Consider the following 23,095-nt stretch of genomic DNA (forward strand, 5'->3'; position numbering starts at 1 on the left):
GCTTGTCTTAAAACACGTTACTTTTTGTCACTTTCTTGTTCTTTGAGCGGGAAAAGAATCAAAAATTCAAAATTCACTACCATATTACGATGAAAATTTAAAATCATTGATTTACAATACACACACTAGTTAGTTAAGCCAATCAGTTTTACTTGGTTTATCACAAGATATTTTATGAAGTTTTTATCAAGCTCTTTAAATAAAAAAAAAAAAAAATTACTTTGACAATGAGTTTGATCATTTGCGATTAGAGAAATAACGTAGTTGCAATGTTTTGTGCGTAGCCTTTTTGTCCGAGAAACCCATCGCTAAAAATTAATTTCTCACTATTTTTTTTTCAAAATCCTACCAGAGTTATCCTACGTGGCTGATTACTTTTTCGAGGGTTTTCTTTCTCATTGTTGGCTAGTAAGTAGTAACACACTAACATGGCAACATGACTCGGACAAACTTTTTGCATTGACGATAGGTGACACTACTTTAGTACACGATGCGCCCGATAGAGATCACTAGTTTAGAAGCCAGCAAAAGCATACGCAATTTCTCCTCTGAAACAATACACTGGCATTCAAAAGTCGAATTGCTTTCAAGTTAGTAAGTTACCGCGTTGCGCGTTCCAATTGTAATTCATTGAAAGTTTGAGACGCCGGTACAGACAAACGTCATCATTATCATCACAATTATGGACATCTCTAAATTAAAAGTAACCCGCTTAACTTTACATTTGAGTGAAACTTGTCAATATTTCCAACTTAGAATCCTGATTGAGTTTGTCAAATCAAATGTCTATTATGTTTTTGAACTAGTGATAGGCCTACTGTGTGCATTTCATCTTGACTGTTGTTTTCATGCTAGGTTGTGGACCTTAAAAAAGAGTTAAAAACACGAGGCCTCAGCACCATTGGCACTAAAAATGAATTGATGGAAAGACTGCAAGATGCTGTGCAAGGTAAACTTTTATCATTTTGATTATTAAACTGTTTCCATGTTTATGTTCAAGCTTTTTTCCGTGGATGTTAAGATGACGATACTGGAGATAATGGCGCCTTAGACAATGATGACCTTTTGGATGAGGAGGCAGTTTTAGCAGTAAGAACATTGGTTTTATACAATGTTATAAACTTATGCAATTTTATTTTTGGTATAGGATGAAGAAGCTATTTTAGAGGAAGGAAATGCAAATTTGATCGCCCAAGAAGATGATGCAGTTCTTTTAACACCTACTGCATTGAGTGCCCCCAAAGTTACAGTTGAAAAGTTAGTTACTCTGTTTGTTTGGAAAATAATTGCCTCAAGATTAATGATGAAATGAATAATATTTCAGGACTGTTCAGGACTCGAAGAATGAAATAGTTTCTCCCCATAAAAAAATCATCTTGAACAGAAAGGTGGTAACTCCTCCATCAGATTCTGGCACAGTTTCACAGGAAAATGACGACCACCTTAAATATGATGCCAATAAAGGTGATGAATCTGACTCAAAGGAAGAAAAGAAGGTGATTAAACTTGGTTCCTTATCTGCCGAAGAAAGAGCCAAACTAAGAGCACAGAAATTTGGTGTTCCTATTCCCGATTCTGTGAAGAAAGCTGTTCGAGCAGAAAGATTTGGCGGTACAAATAGCACAGAATCAAACACATCAAAACCTCAGGTATTTTCGATTGATCAGCTCATCGTTCTTCGTGTTTTCATGTAGTGAATTTTTATTTAAGGTTCCTGATAATGACAAACTTCTGAAAAGGCAAGCTCGCTTTGGCGTCGTTTCTAATTCTAATTCCGAAGTTGATGAGAAGAAACAGAAGCGAGCAGAGAGATTCGGAACTACGAGCACTGCGGTCGGTAGTTCTGACGAACAGAAGCGCAAGCGTGCTGAACGTTTCGGACTTGCCTGAAATGTTCGTTTTAAAGTTTATTAATTGACGTACAGTTAAATGAAACAAAGACTTGGTTCGATCACAAAATTTTTAGTTTTTTAAAATTAAATGTGACCTGATTTCTTATCCCGATAAAAAAAAAAATACTAATTTGGTGTATACTTGAAACACATTTTCTCATGGGTCCGAGTTAGGTTGGTCGGCGGAGTTGTTTTGTTTCTAGTTTGTAATTGAAATAACCTGATATGTTGGTGCGCAATTTCACTTGATTTTATAAAGAAAAGAGCAGCATGAAACAAAGAGATGAAATTTAGTGAGGGAGTTCTAGGCTAGTGGCAAGTCGAAGGGAGTAGCGGTTTAGGTTAATGTAGAAAATTCAAGTTGGAAGGGAAATAATCGTGCAAAGGTAATAAGCAACCCGCCACTAATAAAGTGTGGGTTCAAAACCCTCACTATGTAGTGTAGGCCGCTTTTTTAGAAATCTGGAAAGAGACAGCATGGTCCTATACCATGAGGGACAGGAACAGTAAGTAAGTCCCCTGTACTACAAAAGCATATTACAACTCAAATGCTGCAATAATAGGCTATAATATTTTTTTCTCTACGCGATTTTACTAGATATTCGGGAAAAGAAACGTTCGCATCGCATTAGGCCTACTTTGCCTTTTGAAGGGGCGAAAAACCAACAAACCGCAATTTGATGCAAAACGTAGAGGGTAGAGTGTAGGTAAATTAGCCCAATCTTAACTTGGTGTAGACACCATTTATTTGACACTCTATATATGACGCAAACAATGAACAAAGTAAACAGAATAGGGACTTCTTAATGTTTATTTTTCGAGCGACTGCTTCTCATCACATCAGAATTTATTCGACTCGAGAATATATAAAAGTCTCATCAGGATTATAGCACCTGCAAAAACAACCGCAGTCGTCATTGATTCCCCCTGTCTGTTGACTTCTTCCAGATACAGCATTGCGAATATTTTCACATTGTCAGATTGTAGATTTCATTCAAGGATTTGCTGCCCTGCTGCCGGGTCTACGGAATTGCTTACCCTCCCCCCACGATTTTCTGAAACAAAGGGGTTAGTAGGGACAGAGCCATTAAGGGGGAGCTCAGTCAGTTCCATAAGAAAATTTAACCTGGAGCCGCGAGTCGGTTTTTCCGAGCTCCCCTCTATTCCCATCCTCCATTCCTCCTACTTATGAATAGCTACGAGAAATACCTGCCATCTAGCGCTAAAGATGTGAAGAGATGGAAAGGGACGAACGAACGTCTGTAAAACAGTATATCTTCTTAACATTTTCAACATTTGTAGCAATCGGTTGACGAAGTCAACATGGTCTCCGCGGTGGAACCCGACCCTTCGTTGAGAGTGCGTTCCAGCTTTTCTCCCTATCTCTAGCGTTGTAACGCATGGACTACTCTAATTAGGGACGGGACTCTTCGGCGTTTCCTATGTCGGCCATGTACATTTTTTTGTGGGAGAATCAGAATCAGAATGAAAAAACTACCATAGAATTACCATATGTTCCTATACCTAACATTTATTTTTATAGAGATATTTCCAATCTCTTAACGGAAAATTTGAAATAGGGCAAAACACCGGTGCCATCTAGGAACCAAACCTCCTAAGCTCTTGTTAGTTTGCAAGCAGATGCCCATGCATGCATACCGAGAGAAAGAGAGACCACTCTCTTATCTCTAGTCCTCTGACATAGCTGCCTAACTATCTTTTACCTTGTAGCGTATATTCTTAAGAGCTTAGGGTGTTTGGTTGCTAGATGGCACCGGTGTTTTGTCCTTTTATCCCTACTCCTGAAAGTAAATTCATAATATCTTAATGATTAGTTTATTTCACTAAGATTTATATCCATAGTTGGAATCAGGGAAAAAAATTGAATTTAATGATATTTTTTATTAATGTTTTCATGAAAATACCCCACCCGACTAGCTATAACAAGGCAGGATAGCGAAGAATCCCGTCCTTAATTAGAGTAGTCCATGTGTAACGCCGAACCATCGGTGCCACCGACCCTATGCCGCCTAACGGCCAAAGAGTGAAAAACAACAAAAACAATCACGTTTGTTGATAGGTTAAATCTATTGCCACGAAATCCTTTTCGTGACGCGACAGGCCCGATTCACTATTGCCACGAAATCAGAAAATATAGTTACGTGTAAAATCAGATCACTTTGTCTATTGCCACGAAAGCCTACTAGTCCTCTGTTTTCGTGACGATTTTTCGTCTGAAATGATGGAGCACAAGAGGCAAAAGTCAAATGAAAATAAACGGCAGATAGATGGCGTACAAGTGGCAAAAGTCAAATTAATTGTGCCTGAGGCTTGTAACTATGACGCGCCGTTTGTCTCACTTCCCCTGGCTGACTTTGAAATACCGTGGCGCCACCTAGTGAGCGTATGTGTAACTAACGGTATGGGGATGCTCCAACACCAGCCACCGTGTAGTGTAGTGTATGGCGTAGTGTAGTGTGGTGTAGTGTAGTGAAACCGGTTTTTTTAATATTTTCAGACTCCTGATATAGACATACAGTACCTACCAGAAGTTTGGAAACGCCTTAGAGAAGCTTATCTAGAAAGCTGGTTTTCGTGGCGTTCCCAAAAATCCAATTTTTCACGGGGGACAACCAAATTTTTTTTTGAAGTAGCCATAATGGTCGGCTACTTCCTGAATTTTTTTCAGATTTTTATATCTAGGGGGAGGGCATCTACAAATGGATCTAAAAGTTTGGAGACATGCTGTAGGGGCTTATTAGAAATCGGCTACTTTGACGGTCTCTAAATAGGGGACAAATACACTTACAACGACGCGAAAAGTTGTGAAAAGAAGAGCTTCGTAAGCTCTACAACACGCGTCATGGTTTGAATTTTTCAAAACACATGTAGTATAACTAATTTTTAATTCAAAACGGGATTTATTATTTTATCCCTTTATTCCCCTATTTTCCAACCAAACAGTGTTGCCGCTTTTTCCCTATTGTCGTGTTATCCGAGGGAGGGAAATAAAGCCTGAATTTATTCAAGTGCGGCACTTGAATAAATTCAGGCTATATTTCCTGAATAAATTCAGGCTATATTCAAGTGCCGCACTTGAATAAATTCAGGCTACATTGGAACCTTAAAATAAAAATTTGTACGAAACGATGGCAAGTAACACACCGTTTACGTATTTACCTCCCATGCTGCTCGAGTCGGTGGATCCTCATCTCCTCCTTTCCGGAAGCCTCAATCTTAAATTTGACCCTGCAATTTTCCCCTTCGGTGAGAATCCCACATACTACCTAAATTTGAACCTTTATTACTATTTTCTTACACACCAAAAGGTAAAATTGATTACCTCATCACCTTCCCGTTTGGCCCCTAACAGGTTGGCAACAGCTGTGGCCATATTGATGTTGGTGTTGATTGTTGGGATGATGGGGGGTGATGGGTTGGGGATCCAGGACCCAGAGGTAGTGCTTTCATCAAAAGGAAAATAGGTAATCGTCTTCCCCTTGTTTCTTAACACAACACAGAACCTACACAGGAAAGTCTTACGAACTTTGGAAAAGATCAACTAAAGTTTGGGGTGAAAATATTCAATGAAAAAATAAAGAATAATTTGAATTAGTAGGATAATATCGAACGCTATCAGAATTGTTTCCCACGCATTTTTATTCTTGACGCAATGAATTAAAACCTATTGCAATTCACGTGGAAACTAGGAAGTAAAACTGGATGAAACTGAATGAAACAGCCTAAGCTAGCTCACAACAGAGGCAGGAAGATAAATGGTTACTGTTATAATGTAAAGCCAGACGAATCAATAGCCCCTCCCTTTTTTTCCGTCTCTCCCTCCGGTTTCATCACTTTTTTTTCTGTGTATTATGATTTCAACACCAGTTGTCTACTTTTTTAGACTTACAAAGAAGCGATCTCGTAATTCCTGTTGAATTGACCCCAATTAGACTGTGAACATAAATGGAATATAACTTTAGAAATGGAATAGAAATTTTAGACTTTTACACCAAACACATTCCCCGACTACGATCTTCAAAATCTGTTATCTACTAATCTTTAATGATAAGTGCTACACTATACTTTAATGGGTAGGCCTAATCCCTACAATTCGGAAATTAATCAAACGCCCATTTGCCATCTTTCCATAAACTTTGGAGAAAGGTGAAGGTGATGCAATTCCTTGTTTACATTAATGATTTTTTCAGATTTATAGAACAAGAAGAAAACGACCTTAAGTGAATTAAGATGTAGAAACATCCAATTCCCACGGCGTTGCCAATGACAAGTTGGCCGATAAAAAACAAAATTACTGTAATTGTCTTCAATCGAGCGACGTTGCGTGGACTTAGCGACTCTGCCTTCTCAGCCGATTGGCCAAAATCGGTGCCATCAACGGCGCACAGGATAGGAAATTGTCTGTTGCCGAAAATTTTTTCCACCAACCTGAAATGAAAACCAAAATATTTGTAAGGATTCAAATAATTTAGGGAATATATAATTATATATTACTAGGAACAGCGATTGCTTAAATATCTAAACGGACGAATAAAGCAGTTATTCAAATACTGGCAAAAACACTTTAAGGGATGACAACAGTCATCTGCGTGAAAGCCTTCTCTTTGTGTGACGCATTCAAGCAACATGTAAATGCAGTGTGCCCACTTGCTTGGTAGTCGAAATCTCCAAACAGTTGCCAGATTTTCGGAAAAATCACCATTCGCCAAAGTCAAAATCACCAAAAAATCACCACAAATTTTTTTTAAAATTTTTAATGCAAAAAAACGTTTTAAACGGTTGAAAAGCGTTAATTCTTGTTTATGTATCAATTAAAACACACTCAAATTAAAGTTACAGGTTAAACATTGGTTGTAAGTGTTAAAAACAATTTCTAAATTTGGTATTCTGTGTTAACGAATGAGGGAAAACGGCGCACTATTCATGGAGAATTGGTGCGTTCGATTTAACATTTTTGGCTAAAATGACAAGTTCTTTTGGAAATTGGATTTTTGAAGCTGACTTTTCTTCATTCAACATCCAAAATTTTGCTTTGAGAATTGCATCAGTAGTAGGAGTCTCCTGCCGATTTTGCTTATCATCCTTGACTTCCTTCAAATGACTAAATACCGTCTCGGCTGATGCGTTACTAAATGGCAAACATAACAAGAGGTACATGCACTCAGTTAGTATAGGAAAAACGGGTTCACCGCAAGGATTTAGAGTAGAGAGAACTGCTTTCCAATAATCGTCAACTTTCATATTATACAACGCATAGGGATCTGTGACGCCAAAGTGAGATAAGGGCAGACTTGCGTGTTTCCTCCATTCACTGTATGCCAAATTAGGATCACAAGATTCCTTCAATTGTGGGAAACGTTTGAACACTTCAGCAAGTGAGGCAGGATTCAACTTTCGGGCATTCTTCGGTTGTACTAGACTAGAAAATTCGTAGAATTCGTCCTTCAGGTAAAAACGCTTAGTGACTTCTGAATAACCAGTTTGGTAAAACTTTCTGAATGATTTCAGAAGTAGATTGAATGGCTGAAAATTCTGCTCAAAGGAAACGTTGCATGTCATCTTATAATTTAGCTTGTACGCTGCCTCGTTAGCAGGAGTTCGTGACTCTTTAGGAAAAGCCTTGTCTGCAGATTTCAAGCCGTCTTCTTGTGCCTTAATTTCAGCTTCTTTTATTTCTTGGGAAAAATAAACAGTGTTCTTAAACGCCGATTTCGGCTTCGATTTCAACTCAAACATGGTTTCAGTAGCCTGTAACCCTAAAGAATCAAAAGATTTTAGGAAACACTAATAGGATCAAGTATTACCAAAACAATTTAAGGCACTGCTTTGCCGTAATCAACTCTACTAACCTAGGTAGATTTGTTCCAAAGGGACATACTCATGGCAGTCTAAATGATCAAGACTGGATAGACAAGACATGTGTTCTTCAACGTATTCCGTGTTCATATAGCTCTTAGCCAATGAAACGAGTAGAGACTCAATCGCAGGTTTTATCACATGAATGAGAGGCTTGTTGGACTGGAATAATTCATTCAGTTCAGTAAAAAGAGAAAGTCCTGCCGATTTGAAAAAAAAATTAAATATGCTGATTAGTAATGTTCAAATAACTGAGGAAATTTGTTTTTGTTTTACCTTGTATGAAAAACTCAAGAAGAATTTTAGTAAAAGGATCTTGCAAAAGAAACAAAATTCTGTTGTTAGTGACTGTGGGGTTTTCAGCAACCTCAGAAATGAAATTTAAAATTAAAGCGTCATATTGTTGGAGAATGCGGACAGCGCAGTTTTTAAAAGTGAGCCAACGCGTTTCTCCGGGCTTGAGAATTAACAACTCATCAAGTTTGAGAAATATAAGACACTCCTTTAATTGATCTCGCCTGTCACGACTATTGCTGAAGTGGGCAGGAATAGCATGGAGAAGTTCAATCAGTTCTGGAAGCAAGGCCTTATAGGAGTGCTTTGCACATAAATGAAAGTTGTGACAACCCAGCTAGCATGTCTTTATTGGTAAAATATTTTTTTCCGACAATATTCTTCAATCGATAACCCACATATTGGTATAATATTATATTATTACTTTGTTGCTACAAGGTGGCTGTTAAATTTTTTTGTTATTTTCCCAATAAATGACTATTATCAAATATGAATAAATTAATATTATTATATTTTTATTTTCCCAATAACGAATCATTGAATAAGGAATACATCATTTTCTATGGAAAAGCTATAGTCTTTTACATTTACCATACGTTCAAAATCCTAAATGCTCGATTAGCTGCTGCCTTCTTTGCCGAGAGTGGGTTTGAACCATCATCTTTTGAGTCACCAACCCAATGCTATAACCACTACACCAGCAACGGAGATGATTAATTCCCGATGTGACCAGATGGATAGTGCATACTTACACATTGTCATGGTTATAGCCCAGCGTGAGCAAAATCAATTTAATTACATCAGTGTAGGAATTTATGATTATTGAGACTATTTGTTTCATAAGTCATTTGTTTGCTGAAAGTGGGTTTGAACCAACCTCCATAGAATTACCTATATAGATATATATTAATAGCAGTTTTAACATTTCATCTCCTTAACGTTTAAGATAAATGATATCACGTTAGCGTGAAGGTGGAGTTTTAATTTCGAAGTACGTAAGTTAGTTGTTCGAGACTTGTGCAAGATTTGGATTTTAAGACAATTGGATTGTTCATTTAGGCAATTGTATGCAAAACTAAAGAATTGAATACGATATAAAACATTTAGGATTTTGAACGCATGTTAAATGTAAAAGACTATAGCTTTTTCATAAAAAAAGGATTTATTATTTTTTTAATGGTCCGTTATTGGGAAAATAACAAAAAGTAATATTGATTTATTCATCTTTCATAATAGCCATTCATTGGGAAAACAACAAAACAATTTAACAGCCACCTTGACGCAGCAAAGTAATAATCTAATATTATACCAATATGTGGGTTATCGACCGAAGAATCTTCTCGGAAAACAATATTTCACCATTACGGGACTAGACTTATCCATTTTTTGGCCGTAGGGACATCCTTGGCGAGATCCTCTGCATCTGTCTATTGCCTGTCGGGACAAACCCCTATAGGGAATCCCCTCTTAACCCTTGTTTACGTGGCTTCTAGAAGTTAAAAACTTTTATTGCATCAAGTCGAAAAATATTTGTAATACCGATCTTGGTGTAATGGTTATAGCATTGGATTGGTGACTCAAGGTGTGATGGTTCAAACCCACTCAAGGTCAATATCAAGAACTTGTCTAATAACAAGTTGAAGATGAATAAATATTCCACGCTGGACTATGTAACCATAAACACAACAACCAGATTTCCGTCAAAATTTTAAAAGCAGTAAAACTGTTATTTCACCAATAAAAGTGAAATAAGTTAAACAAGTTGAAAAAATATTGTGAGCCAACAAATTCGGGTGCAAAAATATATTGGAAAAATATTTAAAAAAATTATTTTACCAACATCTCAATTGTAGGAATATAATATTTTAGCAATATTTGGGAAATATACTCTGCTAGCTGGGTCGGGACTTGAGAAAGATTTTGACGTGGCCTTCTGTGGTCTGCGGTTTAGTGAAGATTACTTTAACAGACTGAACTTGATCACGCAAGAGCGCATTGCGGTGTTCAAGTTCTTTCTTAAGACTGTCCAAATCGGAGACATTGACAAAAAGTGCAACCACAGGATAAGAGACATTTAGCTTGCCCGCAGCCTCAAAATGGCTGTGAAATTCAGGCTTGTTATTCAGGATAGCGGCAGCTTTGGCAACGGCCACCTCATTTTCAAGAGTAACGAACACCTTATTATTCTTGTACCGAACACGGGAGGGAATCAGACCACTGTTCTTGGTGTCCAATAAGTCCTCAACTGCTTGGACATTCAGGGGAGGTGCCGAAACGCCAGCACACTTGGCCACCAAAACAGAGCCAGAAAGGTTGCCACGGGCAACAGATGCATAGGACGGGCCAGGAGCAGACGGACCAGAGAAAGAAGGCCCGGCAAAACCCGGCGGGCAGGCTTGTTGGAGGCTCAATACATGGTCAGCAAAGCAAACCTTGATTTGGACAGCATTTTCCTCAAGGGCCTTAATTTGGTCATCACGATTTTTCAGATCATCACTAAGACGCAAGATTTTGGACTCAAGATCAGAAACATGGTCTTCGTCAAAACGAGAGACCGTGGATTCAAGTTCACTAATCAAAAGAAGTTGGGTCTCTAGTAGATCAACAGAAGACTTCAGGCGAGAAATCAAGTCAGCCTTATTTAGTGAGTTGATAGTGTCTATAGAAAGATCGGCAAGAAAGGCACGGACAGAATCGGCCTTGGCTTTCTTTACGTTGCTAGCATCAGAGACGCCGGGGGAACGACTATCATTCTTCCTTTTCTTTCGATTTTTAGATGGGTCCGTTGACATGTTGGCCGACTGTCTCTTTTGAGCATGCCAAGCCTTCCTGCAATCCTCAGAGCAACAGCGATGACCATTGTGAACGATTTGGAACACTTTAGTGCAATGTTTACATTGCCTGTTACTGCCTGGGGCTCGGAGGCCCCACTATCAGACTCGTCCATGGACTGAGACTGGCTCATATGGGATTACGGAGGCTAAAATACGACTGTGAGACAGTGGTAGACGACGAATAGATACAGAACCGAGAAGGATAGGAAGGAAGGAGAGGAAGTGCAGGAGATCCTCTTCGACACTGGGAGGAGAGCAATGACGGACAAGGCGTCAGAAGAAAACTACGACTACCCTCGGTTCACTCCTCCCCTCACGCAGAGCATGAGCAGAGTGACCAGCGCCCAAAACCCCCCAAGGTCTCCACCAAAAGGTTTCCGGCACTCCCTCAAGAGCCCACGACACAAGGACGGATTGAGCACCGGTCGTGCTACTCGCTCAGGGAGGACGAGAGAGATCGCCGGGGATAAGCTCAAAGAGCTAAAACCCAAGGGGACCAAGCCTTTTACGGTTGTTGCTTATAACCAGACCGGACGGGGTGGAATTAATACCACGCACTTCCTGCTTTAAAAAACTTGAAAAAAGTACTCCGCAACTTACACTTAACAGGGTAAAATCACTGTTTTTATATCCCTATTCTGATCCAAAGACAGAACAAGTGGGAGAGAGAGAACCAAAAATAATAAAAAATATCCAATTTGGTGAGAGCACAAAAAATCACAACACAGTAGGTGTAGCAGACGACGAACTGTTTGAATATGTATTTTTTTTTAATATGTATTTTCTTGAGTCTGGTGCCTTAGAGCGCTCGGCCATCCTGACCTCATCAGATCTAGCTAAATTCCTTTGCATTACAGATGTGGGATTTAAACTCTTCTAACTTATTCAACAGTTCCTTGCCCTAGGCTGTTTATACCAGGACAACAATTGTATTATGTTGTATTGATTTGGAATATGTATTTTTCAAGCGATTTACTCCCATATTGTCTACTGGTTAGGATACCTGGCTCTCACCCAGGAGGCCCGGGTTCAATTCCCGGTATGGGAAAAAAGGAACTGGAAAATTTTGCAAGTTTTGGCCATTTTTGTCAAATACATCTGGCAAACAGTTTCTGCGTTTCCAGAACTATTGCAATCGGCTTAACTTACATACATACGAGCCAAAATCTTTCTAGTACATTGGATATACTAAGTACATCGGCATGTTTCCATCGAGATTCCATCATAAAATGGTATCTTTACAAGAAATATCGCCAAGGAATAAGAAATTACATCTATGTCAATTATTCATGTGTGAACGAAAAAGAAATGAACAACTATATTTTACCTAAAGAGTAACATTTGTGTAAATTGACTTTAATTTCGTAGCTTGACTAGTCTGCTAAGAAATAGCAAGGTTGATAAAACTGCGATGGCCGAGAATCGAACTCGGGTCAATTGCTTGGAAGGCAACTATGCTAACCACTATACCACCATCGCTTGAAGTGAGTTAGCGTCATGATTTGCGTATTGTCACATCTTTTTAAATTACAGAATATCTACCAGTATTACCACTTGGTGACCTTGTATCGTGGTACATTAAGCATTCTCTATCACTATATCAAAGCAACCTCATTAATTATGTTGCAATGCGATGATCATGTGTATTCAGATAATTATATGTTTGTCGGGAATGGGATTTGAGCCCACGCCTTCATTGAAGACCAGAATACTGCAACTTCTTTTATTGAAGCAAGGATTATGTCCTTGAGTCTGGCGCCTTAGACCGCTCGGCCATCCTGACCACATCAAATATACCTAAATTCCTTTGCCCAACAGATGTGACATTAAAACTCTTCTAACTCATTCAAGAGTTCCTTGCCCTATGTGATTTATACCAGGTCAACAATTGTATTACGTTGTATTGCGTTTGAATATGTATTTTTTTTTGAATATGTATTTTCTTGAGTCTGGTGCCTTAGAGCGCTCGGCCATCTTGACCTCATCAGATCTAGCTAAATTCCTTTGCATTACAGATGTGGGATTTAAACTCTTCTAACTTATTCAACAGTTCCTTGCCCTAGGCTGTTTATACCAGGACAACAATTGTATTATGTTGTATTGATTTGAAATATGTATTTTTCAAGTGATTTCATCCCATATTGTCTAGTGGTTAGGAAACCTGGCTCTCACCCAGGAGGCCCGGGTTCAATTCCCGGTATGGGAAAAGAGGAACTGGAAAATTTTGCAAGTTTTGGCCATTTTTGTCAAATACATCTGGCAAACAGTTTCTGCGTTTCCAGAACTATTGCAATCGGCTTAACTTACATACATACGAGCCAAAATCTTTCTAGTACATTGGATATACTAAGTACATCGGCATGTTTCCATCGAGACTCCATCATAAAATGGTTTCTTTTGATCCCTCAAGTTGTTTAATCTGGTTAGGTCACACAACTAACCAATGTCAACATTGCTAGTGGTGCTACTGTGCTAGTGCTAGTCTATATAAGTATATATGGTTTTTTAATGTTTACAACTAATTCAAAATGAGCTCTGAGTCCTCTGGCGAAGTCGAGGAAGTTTCGTCAAGCCAGGGCCAGGCTAAGCGAAAGAAAACTCAAGTAATGGAGAATATAGTTAGACTAATTAATTTGAATCGGTGTGTAATTGTAAAAACTTTGTAATTGCGAGCTGCTAGAGATGATATCCTAGCTTTACGTAGAGTTTCGATCCTTGGCACGTACTATCGTATCGTTCCAATAGACCTGAATAGGGAAGTCAGACGCTGTTTCAAGTGTAAAAAATACGGGCATATCCAGCGTGACTGCCCGGATAACCTTTTTGCATGTGGGAAATGTGCGGAGCGCCACCGCACCAACGAATGCTCCTCCAGCGTCCTGAAGTGTGTAAATTGCGGTGGCCCTCACCAATCTGGCCACACTGCTTGCGCTGAGCAGGTGAAAGCGGTTGATCGGTATAGAGCCTTCCTTAACAAAAATGCTTGAGTCCTGTCGGTCGTGTCTATCCGATCCTATTCACTCCCCCAACAGCCTCAAATGTATTCAAGTCAACCTACGTCACTCCAGTCTCGCCTCAGCCTCTCTTGCCCAAGTTGTACTTGACTTTGATGTTGACATCGTCTTAATTCAAGAACCTTATGCGCTGCCTTCCTTTCCTCCGGTAGTCGCAAATGTCCCACCTGGCTTTTCGTCTTATCACCAACTTTCCGATGATCATGCTTACGGTTCTGCCATTTTAATTCGTGATTCAATTGCTAGTGCGGGCAAACTTGTCTGTCGGCATATTTCAAACTTTGCTGCCTGTGTTGAACTTAAAACCAATGCTGGTCCATTACGTCTAGCCTCTGTTTATCTTCGCCCTTCCATGACTAATTTTTCGGCCTCAGTCACTCCGATCTTTGATGCGGTTGCCGCTCCCTTTACCATCATTGGAACTGATGCTAACGCCAGGTCTCAGCTATGGAACAGCAAGTCATGTGACAAGCGTGGCTCTGAGTTGGTGTCAATGTTGACTACTTTCAAACTAAATGTGGTTAATCGGCTGATTACTGAGCTTGACTTCATTCCTTCTGGCACATCTTTTGTAGATCTCACCCTTGCTGGCGACAAAGTCAGAGTTGATCGTTGGCTCTATCTCGCTACTCCTTCGCTCTCCGACCATCCGTACATTTTCTTTGAAATCGATCATGTTGTTTTTTGCCCCCAAGCCTCAAAGGAAACCCTTTAGTCCGTCAGTCCCAAAGCTTCCATGTGTTAATCGGGATCTCTTTTCCTCAAAATTGAAGTTCGCTCTTTCTCGTCTGCCCTCTCCTGTGCAAGCGGACTCCGTTGAGCAAGTTGAGCTTCAAATTTCACATCTCGTCTCGGCGATTTCAACGTGCGCGATGGAAGCAAAAGTCTCGCTACCTGCCAAGCCAGTAATTAAGGGCATGCCATGGTGGACCGTGGATCTCTGTGCTCTTCGGAGTAAAGCTCGCTTCCACCACAAGGCCTGGTCAAAACATAAGAATGCGGACAGTGAACTTCTGTACCGCCGTAGCAAAGCCGTTTACCAACGGGCACTAAGAGCGGCTAAGTGTTGTGCTTGGAAGAAGTTTAGGGAGAGCGCGAGTGATGGTGATGTTTTTCGGGCCCTGTCCGACTTCACTGGTAAATCAAGGTCTATTCAGCTCTCCTCGGAAATTCTCATCGACGGGACTCTCACGTCCGATCCGGTCGCGATTGCTGATGGTTGCGCCCGGCACTTTTTTCCAGTTGAACCTCCGTCTGACTCATCTTACTCTGAGATAGAAGCTACTGCCTGGTCCGGTCTCTCCCTCTCTCTTGATGAGACTCCCCCTGTCATTTCCGACTGAAAGTTTGAGACCGCTGAACGTTTGTTGAACTCCAAGTCTGCCCCTGGTCCTGATGGCTTATCTGCCGATCTTTTACTGTTTAGTCTTCCGCTGATAAAGCCGTTTCTTCTGGTTATCCTGAATGCCTGCATCTCTCTGTGTTTCTTTCCGGTTTCGTGGAAGATCGCAAAGGTTGTTGTTATTGGCAAGCAAAACAAGAGCGATTACTCTACTCTAAATAGCTACAGGCCAATCAGTCTTGTATCCAACCTGGCAAAATTCCTTGAGAAAGTGATACTCGGCCGGCTCGCCTGGTTTGCTAGTGTTAACGGGTGGTTCTGCGTTGATCAACATGGCTTTAGAGAAAATCGCTCTACTGAAACTGCGGCGCACTCTTTGGTGAATTACATTGAAGATGCGTTTTTTGATCAAAAAGTCTGTGCGTCCGCGTTTTTGGACATCAAAAGCGCGTTTGACTCGGCGTGGCATCCCGCTATAATTTCGGCTCTTGTTAACCGTGGGTGTCCCATCTACCTAACCAAAATTGTTGACAGCTTTCTCTCCAATAGACAGGTATGTTTTTCTATAAATGAGTATTGCCTTAAACGGAATGTTAACCTTGGGTGTCCACAAGGAGGGGTCCTGTCCCCCTTCCTTTGGAATCTGCTTGTAGACGATCTCCTCCGCATTCCGTTCCCGTTTCCAACTAAATTTAGTGGTTATGCCGATGATGTAAATATCGTAACGGTGCACAAGGACCCAAGCATCGCCACTCACAATCTGCAACTGGCATGTGACTCAATTGGAAAGTGGCTCGCCACCAAAAAACTGTTTCTCAACGCAGCTAAAACTGTTTTAGTCGTTTTCTCTCGCAAGCAAATCACTTGGGCCAATCTCTCCGTTCTAATCGATGGCACTAAAATTTCTCCATCCCACTCTGCTTCATTTCTCGGCCTCGTCTTGGACACCAAACTTAACTGGGCAAATCATATCCAAGCTAAGTTTGTTTCTGCTAAACGGGCTATGATGGCTGTTAGCAGCTGTCTTCGGCAGTCGTTTGGTGCTGATTGTAAACGCTTACGCTTTCTATATTCCTCCGCTGTTGAACCCATCTTTACCTATGGTTGCTCGGTCTGGGTGTCCAGCTTGAGAACGAAAGCGGGTATCAAGAAGGTTCGCTCATTCCAACTCACAATTTGCCGCATCATTGCCTGTGCTTTTAAAACTGCCCCGACTGAATCCCTCATTCTTCTCTCTAATCTTTTACCTCTTGACCTCAGAATCTTAGAAATCGCCACTCTGCGTCTCCTCTCTCATCCGCCTGGGTTGGTTTTCTGAAAAGCTTCACGCGACTTCATTTGCAAACGACTCTCCTTCGTGAACAATGACCACTTGCTGCCTCGTGTCAGTTTTCCTCTTCTCACCAACTGCCCACCCTGGAACATCCTTCTCTTCAGCTCTCTGCTTCCGTCCGTTGCTATCCCTCTCCTTCCAAGCACTCCCAGCACCCTCTATTGCTTTATTCGTGCCCACCACAGGCGTGGTGCGGCTGGTTTCTGTGTTGTGTTCACCGACTCTAGTGCAGTCCGCGAGGTTCTTAATTTCTCACTTCCCCCAGCGATCTCTTTCCGCACCGGCATGAGTTTAGCCTTTTCTACGGCCTTGGAGAAAATTGGAGAATACCGGCCAGCTTTCTCTGCGTGCGAGATTTTTGTATCAGAACAACTAATTTTTATGCAGCCTGCGACCCAGCTCTATCCCATCGAGGCAAGAAATCTGGCCCTTCTTGCGACTTTCGGCAGTTTCTGCCATATTTTTACTACTGCGATTGCTAAATCTCCGGGTCTCATCCTGGCCCGTTTCTGGGCGCAAGCTCCTTCTCCTTTCTCGTCTTTGTTAGTCCCTTTTTCCCCATTACACGTGAAACATCTGATTAGGTCCACGCTATGGGATATCTGGAGCAATGAGTGGTCCTCCATACCGACTAATTTTAGTGCCAAAGCCTTCTTCCCAGTTGTGCGGTCTGCCAATGTGCTTCTTGAACGTAGAACTAATGCCACCTCTACCCAGCTTATCACCGGACACTGCTTCCTAAATTCTTATCTACACCGTTTTGGCCTCTCTCCTTCCGCTTCCTGCCTGTGTGGTGCCCCCTCCGAGACTATTCCACATTTCATTCTTCACTGCCCTATATTCTCATCTCTCAGATCAACCCTAGTCGATGTCGTCTCTTCCAGTGGTCATCCCTGGCCACCTCCTCTTCATATCTTTCCTCAGTGTAACCTTCTATCGAATGCCCTTACCGTTTTTGTTTCTCGCTCCAAACGCCTCATCCGCAAAAAACGCGTGTGGTGAGTGCCGTCTATGTTTGTTTTTGTTTGTTTTTTTTCCTATAGGCCACCTGCACTTCCCAGTTTTTATCTGCCCGGTTTATTGTGGTTTGGGCCCACTGACTCCTGTCACTGGTGACCTCAGTCCGCCGACGGGTCAACGCTAAGTCTTTCGCCACTCTTGCGGAACGGCTCCCTTCGCAGACTGGTGCTGTGCAAACGGGATGCTGTCGCCGGCAATTTCGTGTGCGGAATGTTATTTTCTCTTAGTCCGTTTTAGCCTGTCATTCTCCATTCTCCTCTGTTGTCCGAGTGTTCGTTTTGTTCTTACTTTAATTTCTTGGCTTGTTCATCCACCTCCCTATCATCATTTTCTCTCATGGTCTCGTCTCTACATTTAACCCCGCCTCCTCTCTACCCTCGATTCTGCATCTATAAACGGTGATATGTCTTGAGGGGCTGTTTCCCGCCGCCACGGGTGGCCGCACCAACATATGCGGCTCCGGATCGGTAGGGACAGCAAGAGTGAAGACGCGGTCTGTTTCCGTGATGCCACTCCCCGCCTCCTCTCTACTTTTGAGTCTGCACCTATAAACGGTGGTATGTCTCGAAAGGTCTTCTTCGCCATTTCGGGTGGCCGCACCACAACATGCGGCTCCGTGCTGGCGGGGAGGGCAAGAGGAGAGGCCGGTCGGATCTTTTCCAATAACTGAAGCCTGAGAGAGTGGATGCCAATGCTTCCGTCCGTTAAGCCAAAATTCCCTCTGGTCGCTCTGTTTATATGCATCGTCCCTCCCCCTGACAGAGCAAACCCCACCACATGCCCGCACTAGTGCTGCCGTCAGGCCGAGCTCCCCTTTCGTATCGTACTTTTGCTATTTTGTGTCTCTTCCAACCCCCTTGTACATATGTAATTTTGTTAAATTGGACGTAATAAACTTGGGCAACACTCGGCCTCCGAGTCTCTGCCCAATTTAAATATTTAAAAAAAAAAAAAAAAAAAAAATTCAAACGCAATACAACGTAATACAATTGTTGACCTGGTATAAATCGCCTAGGGCAAGGAACTCTTGAATGAGTTAGAAGAGTTTTAATGCCACATCTGTTGGGCAAAGGAATTTAGATACACCTAGTGTGGTCAGGATGGCCGAGTGGTCTAAGGCGCCAGACTCAAGGACATAATCCTTGCTTTAATAAAAGAAGTTGCAGTATTCTGGTCTTCTATGAAGGCGTGGGTTCAAATCCCACTCCTGACAAACATATAATTATCTGAATAAACATGATCATCGCATTGCAACATAATTAGAGAGGTTGTTTTGATATAGTGATAGAGAATGCTTAATGTACCACGATACAAGGTCACCAAGTGGTAATACTGGTCGATGTTCTGTAATTTAAAAAGATGCGGCAATACGGAAATCATGACGCTAACTCACGTTAAGTGATGGTGGTATAGTGGTTAGCATAGTTGCCTTCCAAGCAATTGACCCGAGTTCGATTCTCGGCCATCGCAGTTTAGCAATCTTGCTATTTTTTAGCAGACTAGTCAACCTACGGAATTGAAGTCAATATACACAAATGTTACTCTTTAGGTAAAATATAGTTGTTCATTTCTTTTTCGTTCACACATGAATAATTGACATAGATGTAATTTCTTATTCCTTGGCGATATTTCTTGCAAAGAAACCATTTTATGATGGAGTCTCGATGGAAACATGCCGATGTACTTAGTATATCCAATGTACTAGAAAGATTTTGGCTCGTATGTATGTAAGTTAAGCCGATTGCAATAGTTCTGGAAACCCAGAAACTGTTTGCCAGATGTATTTGACAAAAATGGCCAAAACTTGCAAAATTTTCCAGTTCCTCTTTTCCCATACCGGGAATTGAACCCGGGCCTCCTGGGTGAGAGCCAGGTATCCTAACCACTAGACAATATGGGATTAAATCGCTTGAAAAATACATATTCCAAATCAATACAACATAATACAATTGTTGTCCTGGTATAAACAGCCTAGGGCAAGGAACTCTTGGATAAGTTAGAAGAGTTTAAATCCCACATCTGTAATGCAAAGAAATTTAGCTAGATCTGATGAGGTCAGGATGGCCGAGCGCTCTAAGGCACCAGACTCAAGAAAATACATATTCAAAAAAAATACATATTCAAACGCAATACAACGTAATACAATTGTTGACCTGGTATAAATCGCCTATGGCAAGGAACTCTTGAATGAGTTAGAAGAGTTTTAATGTCACATCTGATGGGCAAAGGAATTTAGGTACACCTGATGTGGTCAGGATGGCCGAGCGGTCTAAGGCGCCAGACTCAAGGACATAAACCTTGCTTCAATAAAAGAAGTTGCAGTATTCTGGTCTTCAATGAAGGCGTGGGTTCAAATCCCACTCCTGACAAACATATAAATATCTGAATACACATGAGTATCGCATTGCAACATAATTAGAGAGGTTGTTTTGATATAGTGATAGAGAATGCTTAATGTACCACGATACAAGGTCACCAAGTGGTAATACTGGTCGATGTCTTGTAATTTAAAAAGATGTGACAATACGGAAATCATGACGCTAACTTACGTCAAGCGATGGTGGTATAGTGGTTAGCATAGTTGCCTTCCAAGCAATTGACCCGAGTTCGATTCTCGGCCATCGCAGTTTAGCAATCTTGCTATTTCTTAGCAGACTAGTCAACCTACGGAATTGAAGTCAATATACACAAATGTTACTCTTTAGGTAAAATATAGTTTTTCATTTCTTTTTCGTTCACACATGAATAATTGACATAGATGTAATTTCTTATTCCTTGGCGATATTTCTTGCAAAGAAACCATTTTATGATGGAGTCTCGATGGAAACATGCCGATGTACTTAGTATATCCAATGTACTAGAAAGATTTTGGCTCGTATGTATGTAAGTTAAGCCGATTGCAATAGTTCTGGAAACGCAGAAACTGTTTGCCAGATGTATTTGACAAAAATGGCCAAAACTTGCAAAATTTTCCACTTCCTCTTTTCCCATACCGGGAATTAAACCCGGGCCTCCTGGGTGAGAGCCAGGTATCCTAACCACTAGACAATATAGGATTAAATCGCTTGAAAAATACATATTCCAAATCAATACAACATAATACAATTGTTGTCCTGGTATAAACAGCCTAGGGCAAGGAACTCTTGGATAAGTTAGAAGAGTTTAAATCCCACATCTGTAATGCAAAGAAATTTAGCTAGATCTGATGAGGTTAGGATGGCCGACTGCTCTAAGGCACCAGACTCAAGAAAATACATATTCAAAAAAATACATATTCAAACGCAATACAACGTAATACAATTGTTGACCTGGTATAAATCGCCTATGGCAAGGAACTATTGAATGAGTTAGAAGAGTTTTAATGTCACATCTGTTGGGCAAAGGAATTTAGGTACACCTGATGTGGTCAGGATGGCCGAGCGGTCTAAGGCGCCAGACTCAAGGACATAATTCTTGCTTCAATAAAAGAAATTGCAGTATTCTGGTCTTCAATGAAGGCGTGGGTTCAAATCCCACTCCTGACAAACATATAAATATCTGAATACACATGATCATCGCATTGCAACATAATTAGAGAGGTTGCTTTGATATAGTGATAGAGAATGCTTAATGTACCACGATACAAGGTCACCAAGTGGTAATACTGTTCGATGTTCTGTAATTTAAAAAGATGTGACAATACGGAAATCATGACGCTAACTTACGTCAAGCGATGGTGGTATAGTGGTTAGCATAGTTGCCTTCCAAGCAATTGACCTGAGTTCGATTCTCGGCCATCGCAGTTTAGCAATCTTGCTATTTCTTAGCAGACTAGTCAACCTACGGAATTGGAGTGAATTTACACAAATGTTACTCTTTAGTTAAAATATAGTTGTTCATTTCTTTTTCGTTCACACATGAATAATTGACATAGATGTAATTTCTTATTCCTTGGCGATATTTCTTGCAAAGAAACCATTTTATGATGGAGTCTCGATGGAAACATGCCGATGTACTTAGTATATCCAATGTACTAGAAAGATTTTGGCTCGTATGTATGTAAGTTAAGCCGATTGCAATAGTTCTGGAAACGCAGAAACTGTTTGCCAGATGTATTTGACAAAAATGGCCAAAACTTGCAAAATATTCCAGTTCCTCTTTTCCCATACCGGGAATTGAACCCGGGCCTCCTGGGTGAGAGCCAGGTATCCTAACCACTAGACAATATGGGAGTAAATCGCTTGAAAAATACATATTCCAAATCAATACAACATAATACAATTGTTGTCCTGGTATAAACAGCCTAGGGCAAGGAACTCTTGGATAAGTTAGAAGAGTTTAAATCCCACATCTGTAATGCAAAGAAATTTAGCTAGATCTGATGAGGTTAGGATGGCCGAGCGCTCTAAGGCACCAGACTCAAGAAAATACATATTCAAAAAAAAATACATATTCAAACGCAATACAACGTAATACAATTGTTGACCTGGTATAAATCGCCTATGGCAAGGAACTATTGAATGAGTTAGAAGAGTTTTAATGTCACATCTGTTGGGCAAAGGAATTTAGGTACACCTGATGTGGTCAGGATGGCCGAGCGGTCTAAGGCGCCAGACTCAAGGACATAAACCTTGCTTCAAAAAAAAAAATTGCAGTATTCTGGTCTTCAATGAAGGCGTGGGTTCAAATCCCACTCCTGACAAACATATAAATATCTGAATACACATGATCATCGCATTGCAACATAATTAGAGAGGTTGCTTTGATATAGTGATAGAGAATGCTTAATGTACCACGATACAAGGTCACCAAGTGGTAATACTGGTCGATGTTCTGTAATTTAAAAAGATTTGACAATACGGAAATCATGACGCTAACTTACGTCAAGCGATGGTGGTATAGTGGTTAGCATAGTTGCCTTCCAAGCAATTGACCTGAGTTCGATTCTCGGCCATCGCAGTTTAGCAATCTTGCTATTTCTTAGCAGACTAGTCAACCTACGGAATTGGAGTCAATTTACACAAATGTTACTCTTTAGTTAAAATATAGTTGTTCATTTCTTTTTCGTTCACACATGAATAATTGACATAGATGTAATTTCTTATTCCTTGGCGATATTTCTTGCAAAGAAACCATTTTATGATGGAGTCTCGATGGAAACATGCCGATGTACTTAGTATATCCAATGTACTAGAAAGATTTTGGCTCGTATGTATGTAAGTTAAGCCGATTGCAATAGTTCTGGAAACGCAGAAACTGTTTGCCAGATGTATTTGACAAAAATGGCCAAAACTTGCAAAATATTCCAGTTCCTCTTTTCCCATACCGGGAATTGAACCCGGGCCTCCTGGGTGAGAGCCAGGTATCCTAACCACTAGACAATATGGGAGTAAATCGTTTGAAAAATACATATTCCAAATCAATACAACATAATACAATTGTTGTCCTGGTATAAACAGCCTAGGGCAAGGAACTCTTGGATAAGTTAGAAGAGTTTAAATCCCACATCT

At 40.7% G+C, this 23,095-nt stretch overlaps 1 protein-coding gene and 15 non-coding genes across 16 annotated transcripts; 11 read left to right on the forward strand and 5 right to left on the reverse strand.

The window, feature by feature from the left end:
* The first annotated feature begins 566 nt into the window (after positions 1-566).
* LOC124320747 (SAP domain-containing ribonucleoprotein-like) lies at positions 567-2,044 on the forward strand. The gene is made up of 6 exons (XM_046783630.1): positions 567-703; positions 856-949; positions 1,022-1,089; positions 1,148-1,257; positions 1,325-1,649; positions 1,711-2,044. Exons 1-6 carry the CDS (start codon positions 683-685, stop codon positions 1,888-1,890), a joined length of 798 nt encoding a protein of 265 aa, XP_046639586.1. The 5' UTR covers positions 567-682; the 3' UTR covers positions 1,891-2,044.
* A 9,829-nt stretch (positions 2,045-11,873) lies between these two features.
* On the forward strand, positions 11,874-11,945 carry Trnae-cuc. The gene has a single exon. It is a non-coding gene; the product is annotated as a tRNA-Glu (tRNA).
* A 359-nt stretch (positions 11,946-12,304) lies between these two features.
* Positions 12,305-12,376, reverse strand: Trnag-ucc. Its single transcript has one exon. It is a non-coding gene; the product is annotated as a tRNA-Gly (tRNA).
* Positions 12,377-13,031: 655 nt separating this feature from the next.
* Positions 13,032-13,103, forward strand: Trnae-cuc. Its single transcript has one exon. It is a non-coding gene; the product is annotated as a tRNA-Glu (tRNA).
* A 5,597-nt stretch (positions 13,104-18,700) lies between these two features.
* On the forward strand, positions 18,701-18,819 carry Trnal-caa. Its single transcript has 2 exons — positions 18,701-18,738; positions 18,775-18,819. It is a non-coding gene; the product is annotated as a tRNA-Leu (tRNA).
* Positions 18,820-19,004: 185 nt separating this feature from the next.
* Positions 19,005-19,076, forward strand: Trnag-ucc. The gene has a single exon. It is a non-coding gene; the product is annotated as a tRNA-Gly (tRNA).
* A 358-nt stretch (positions 19,077-19,434) lies between these two features.
* On the reverse strand, positions 19,435-19,506 carry Trnae-cuc. Its single transcript has one exon. It is a non-coding gene; the product is annotated as a tRNA-Glu (tRNA).
* A 350-nt stretch (positions 19,507-19,856) lies between these two features.
* Trnal-caa lies at positions 19,857-19,975 on the forward strand. Its single transcript has 2 exons — positions 19,857-19,894; positions 19,931-19,975. It is a non-coding gene; the product is annotated as a tRNA-Leu (tRNA).
* A 185-nt stretch (positions 19,976-20,160) lies between these two features.
* On the forward strand, positions 20,161-20,232 carry Trnag-ucc. Its single transcript has one exon. It is a non-coding gene; the product is annotated as a tRNA-Gly (tRNA).
* Positions 20,233-20,590: 358 nt separating this feature from the next.
* Trnae-cuc lies at positions 20,591-20,662 on the reverse strand. The gene has a single exon. It is a non-coding gene; the product is annotated as a tRNA-Glu (tRNA).
* Positions 20,663-21,011: 349 nt separating this feature from the next.
* Positions 21,012-21,130, forward strand: Trnal-caa. Its single transcript has 2 exons — positions 21,012-21,049; positions 21,086-21,130. It is a non-coding gene; the product is annotated as a tRNA-Leu (tRNA).
* Positions 21,131-21,315: 185 nt separating this feature from the next.
* On the forward strand, positions 21,316-21,387 carry Trnag-ucc. Its single transcript has one exon. It is a non-coding gene; the product is annotated as a tRNA-Gly (tRNA).
* A 358-nt stretch (positions 21,388-21,745) lies between these two features.
* Trnae-cuc lies at positions 21,746-21,817 on the reverse strand. The gene has a single exon. It is a non-coding gene; the product is annotated as a tRNA-Glu (tRNA).
* Positions 21,818-22,168: 351 nt separating this feature from the next.
* Positions 22,169-22,287, forward strand: Trnal-caa. The gene is made up of 2 exons: positions 22,169-22,206; positions 22,243-22,287. It is a non-coding gene; the product is annotated as a tRNA-Leu (tRNA).
* A 185-nt stretch (positions 22,288-22,472) lies between these two features.
* Positions 22,473-22,544, forward strand: Trnag-ucc. Its single transcript has one exon. It is a non-coding gene; the product is annotated as a tRNA-Gly (tRNA).
* A 358-nt stretch (positions 22,545-22,902) lies between these two features.
* Positions 22,903-22,974, reverse strand: Trnae-cuc. Its single transcript has one exon. It is a non-coding gene; the product is annotated as a tRNA-Glu (tRNA).
* Between the last annotated feature and the right edge of the window lie 121 nt (positions 22,975-23,095).

This window comes from Daphnia pulicaria, chromosome 1 (assembly GCF_021234035.1).
Source record: "Daphnia pulicaria isolate SC F1-1A chromosome 1, SC_F0-13Bv2, whole genome shotgun sequence".
Classification (NCBI taxonomy): domain Eukaryota; kingdom Metazoa; phylum Arthropoda; class Branchiopoda; order Diplostraca; family Daphniidae; genus Daphnia; species Daphnia pulicaria.

What these genes read in the sequence shown, in the direction of transcription:
- LOC124320747 (XM_046783630.1), top strand. Translation starts at nt 683, where the DNA reads ATGGACATCTCTAAATTAAAA. An exon ending in TGGACATCTCTAAATTAAAA is followed by an intron (nt 704 to 855) that starts GTAACCCGCTTA and finishes TTTTCATGCTAG; the next exon opens with GTTGTGGACCTTAAAAAAGA. An exon ending in CAAACACATCAAAACCTCAG is followed by an intron (nt 1,650 to 1,710) that starts GTATTTTCGATT and finishes TTTTTATTTAAG; the next exon opens with GTTCCTGATAATGACAAACT.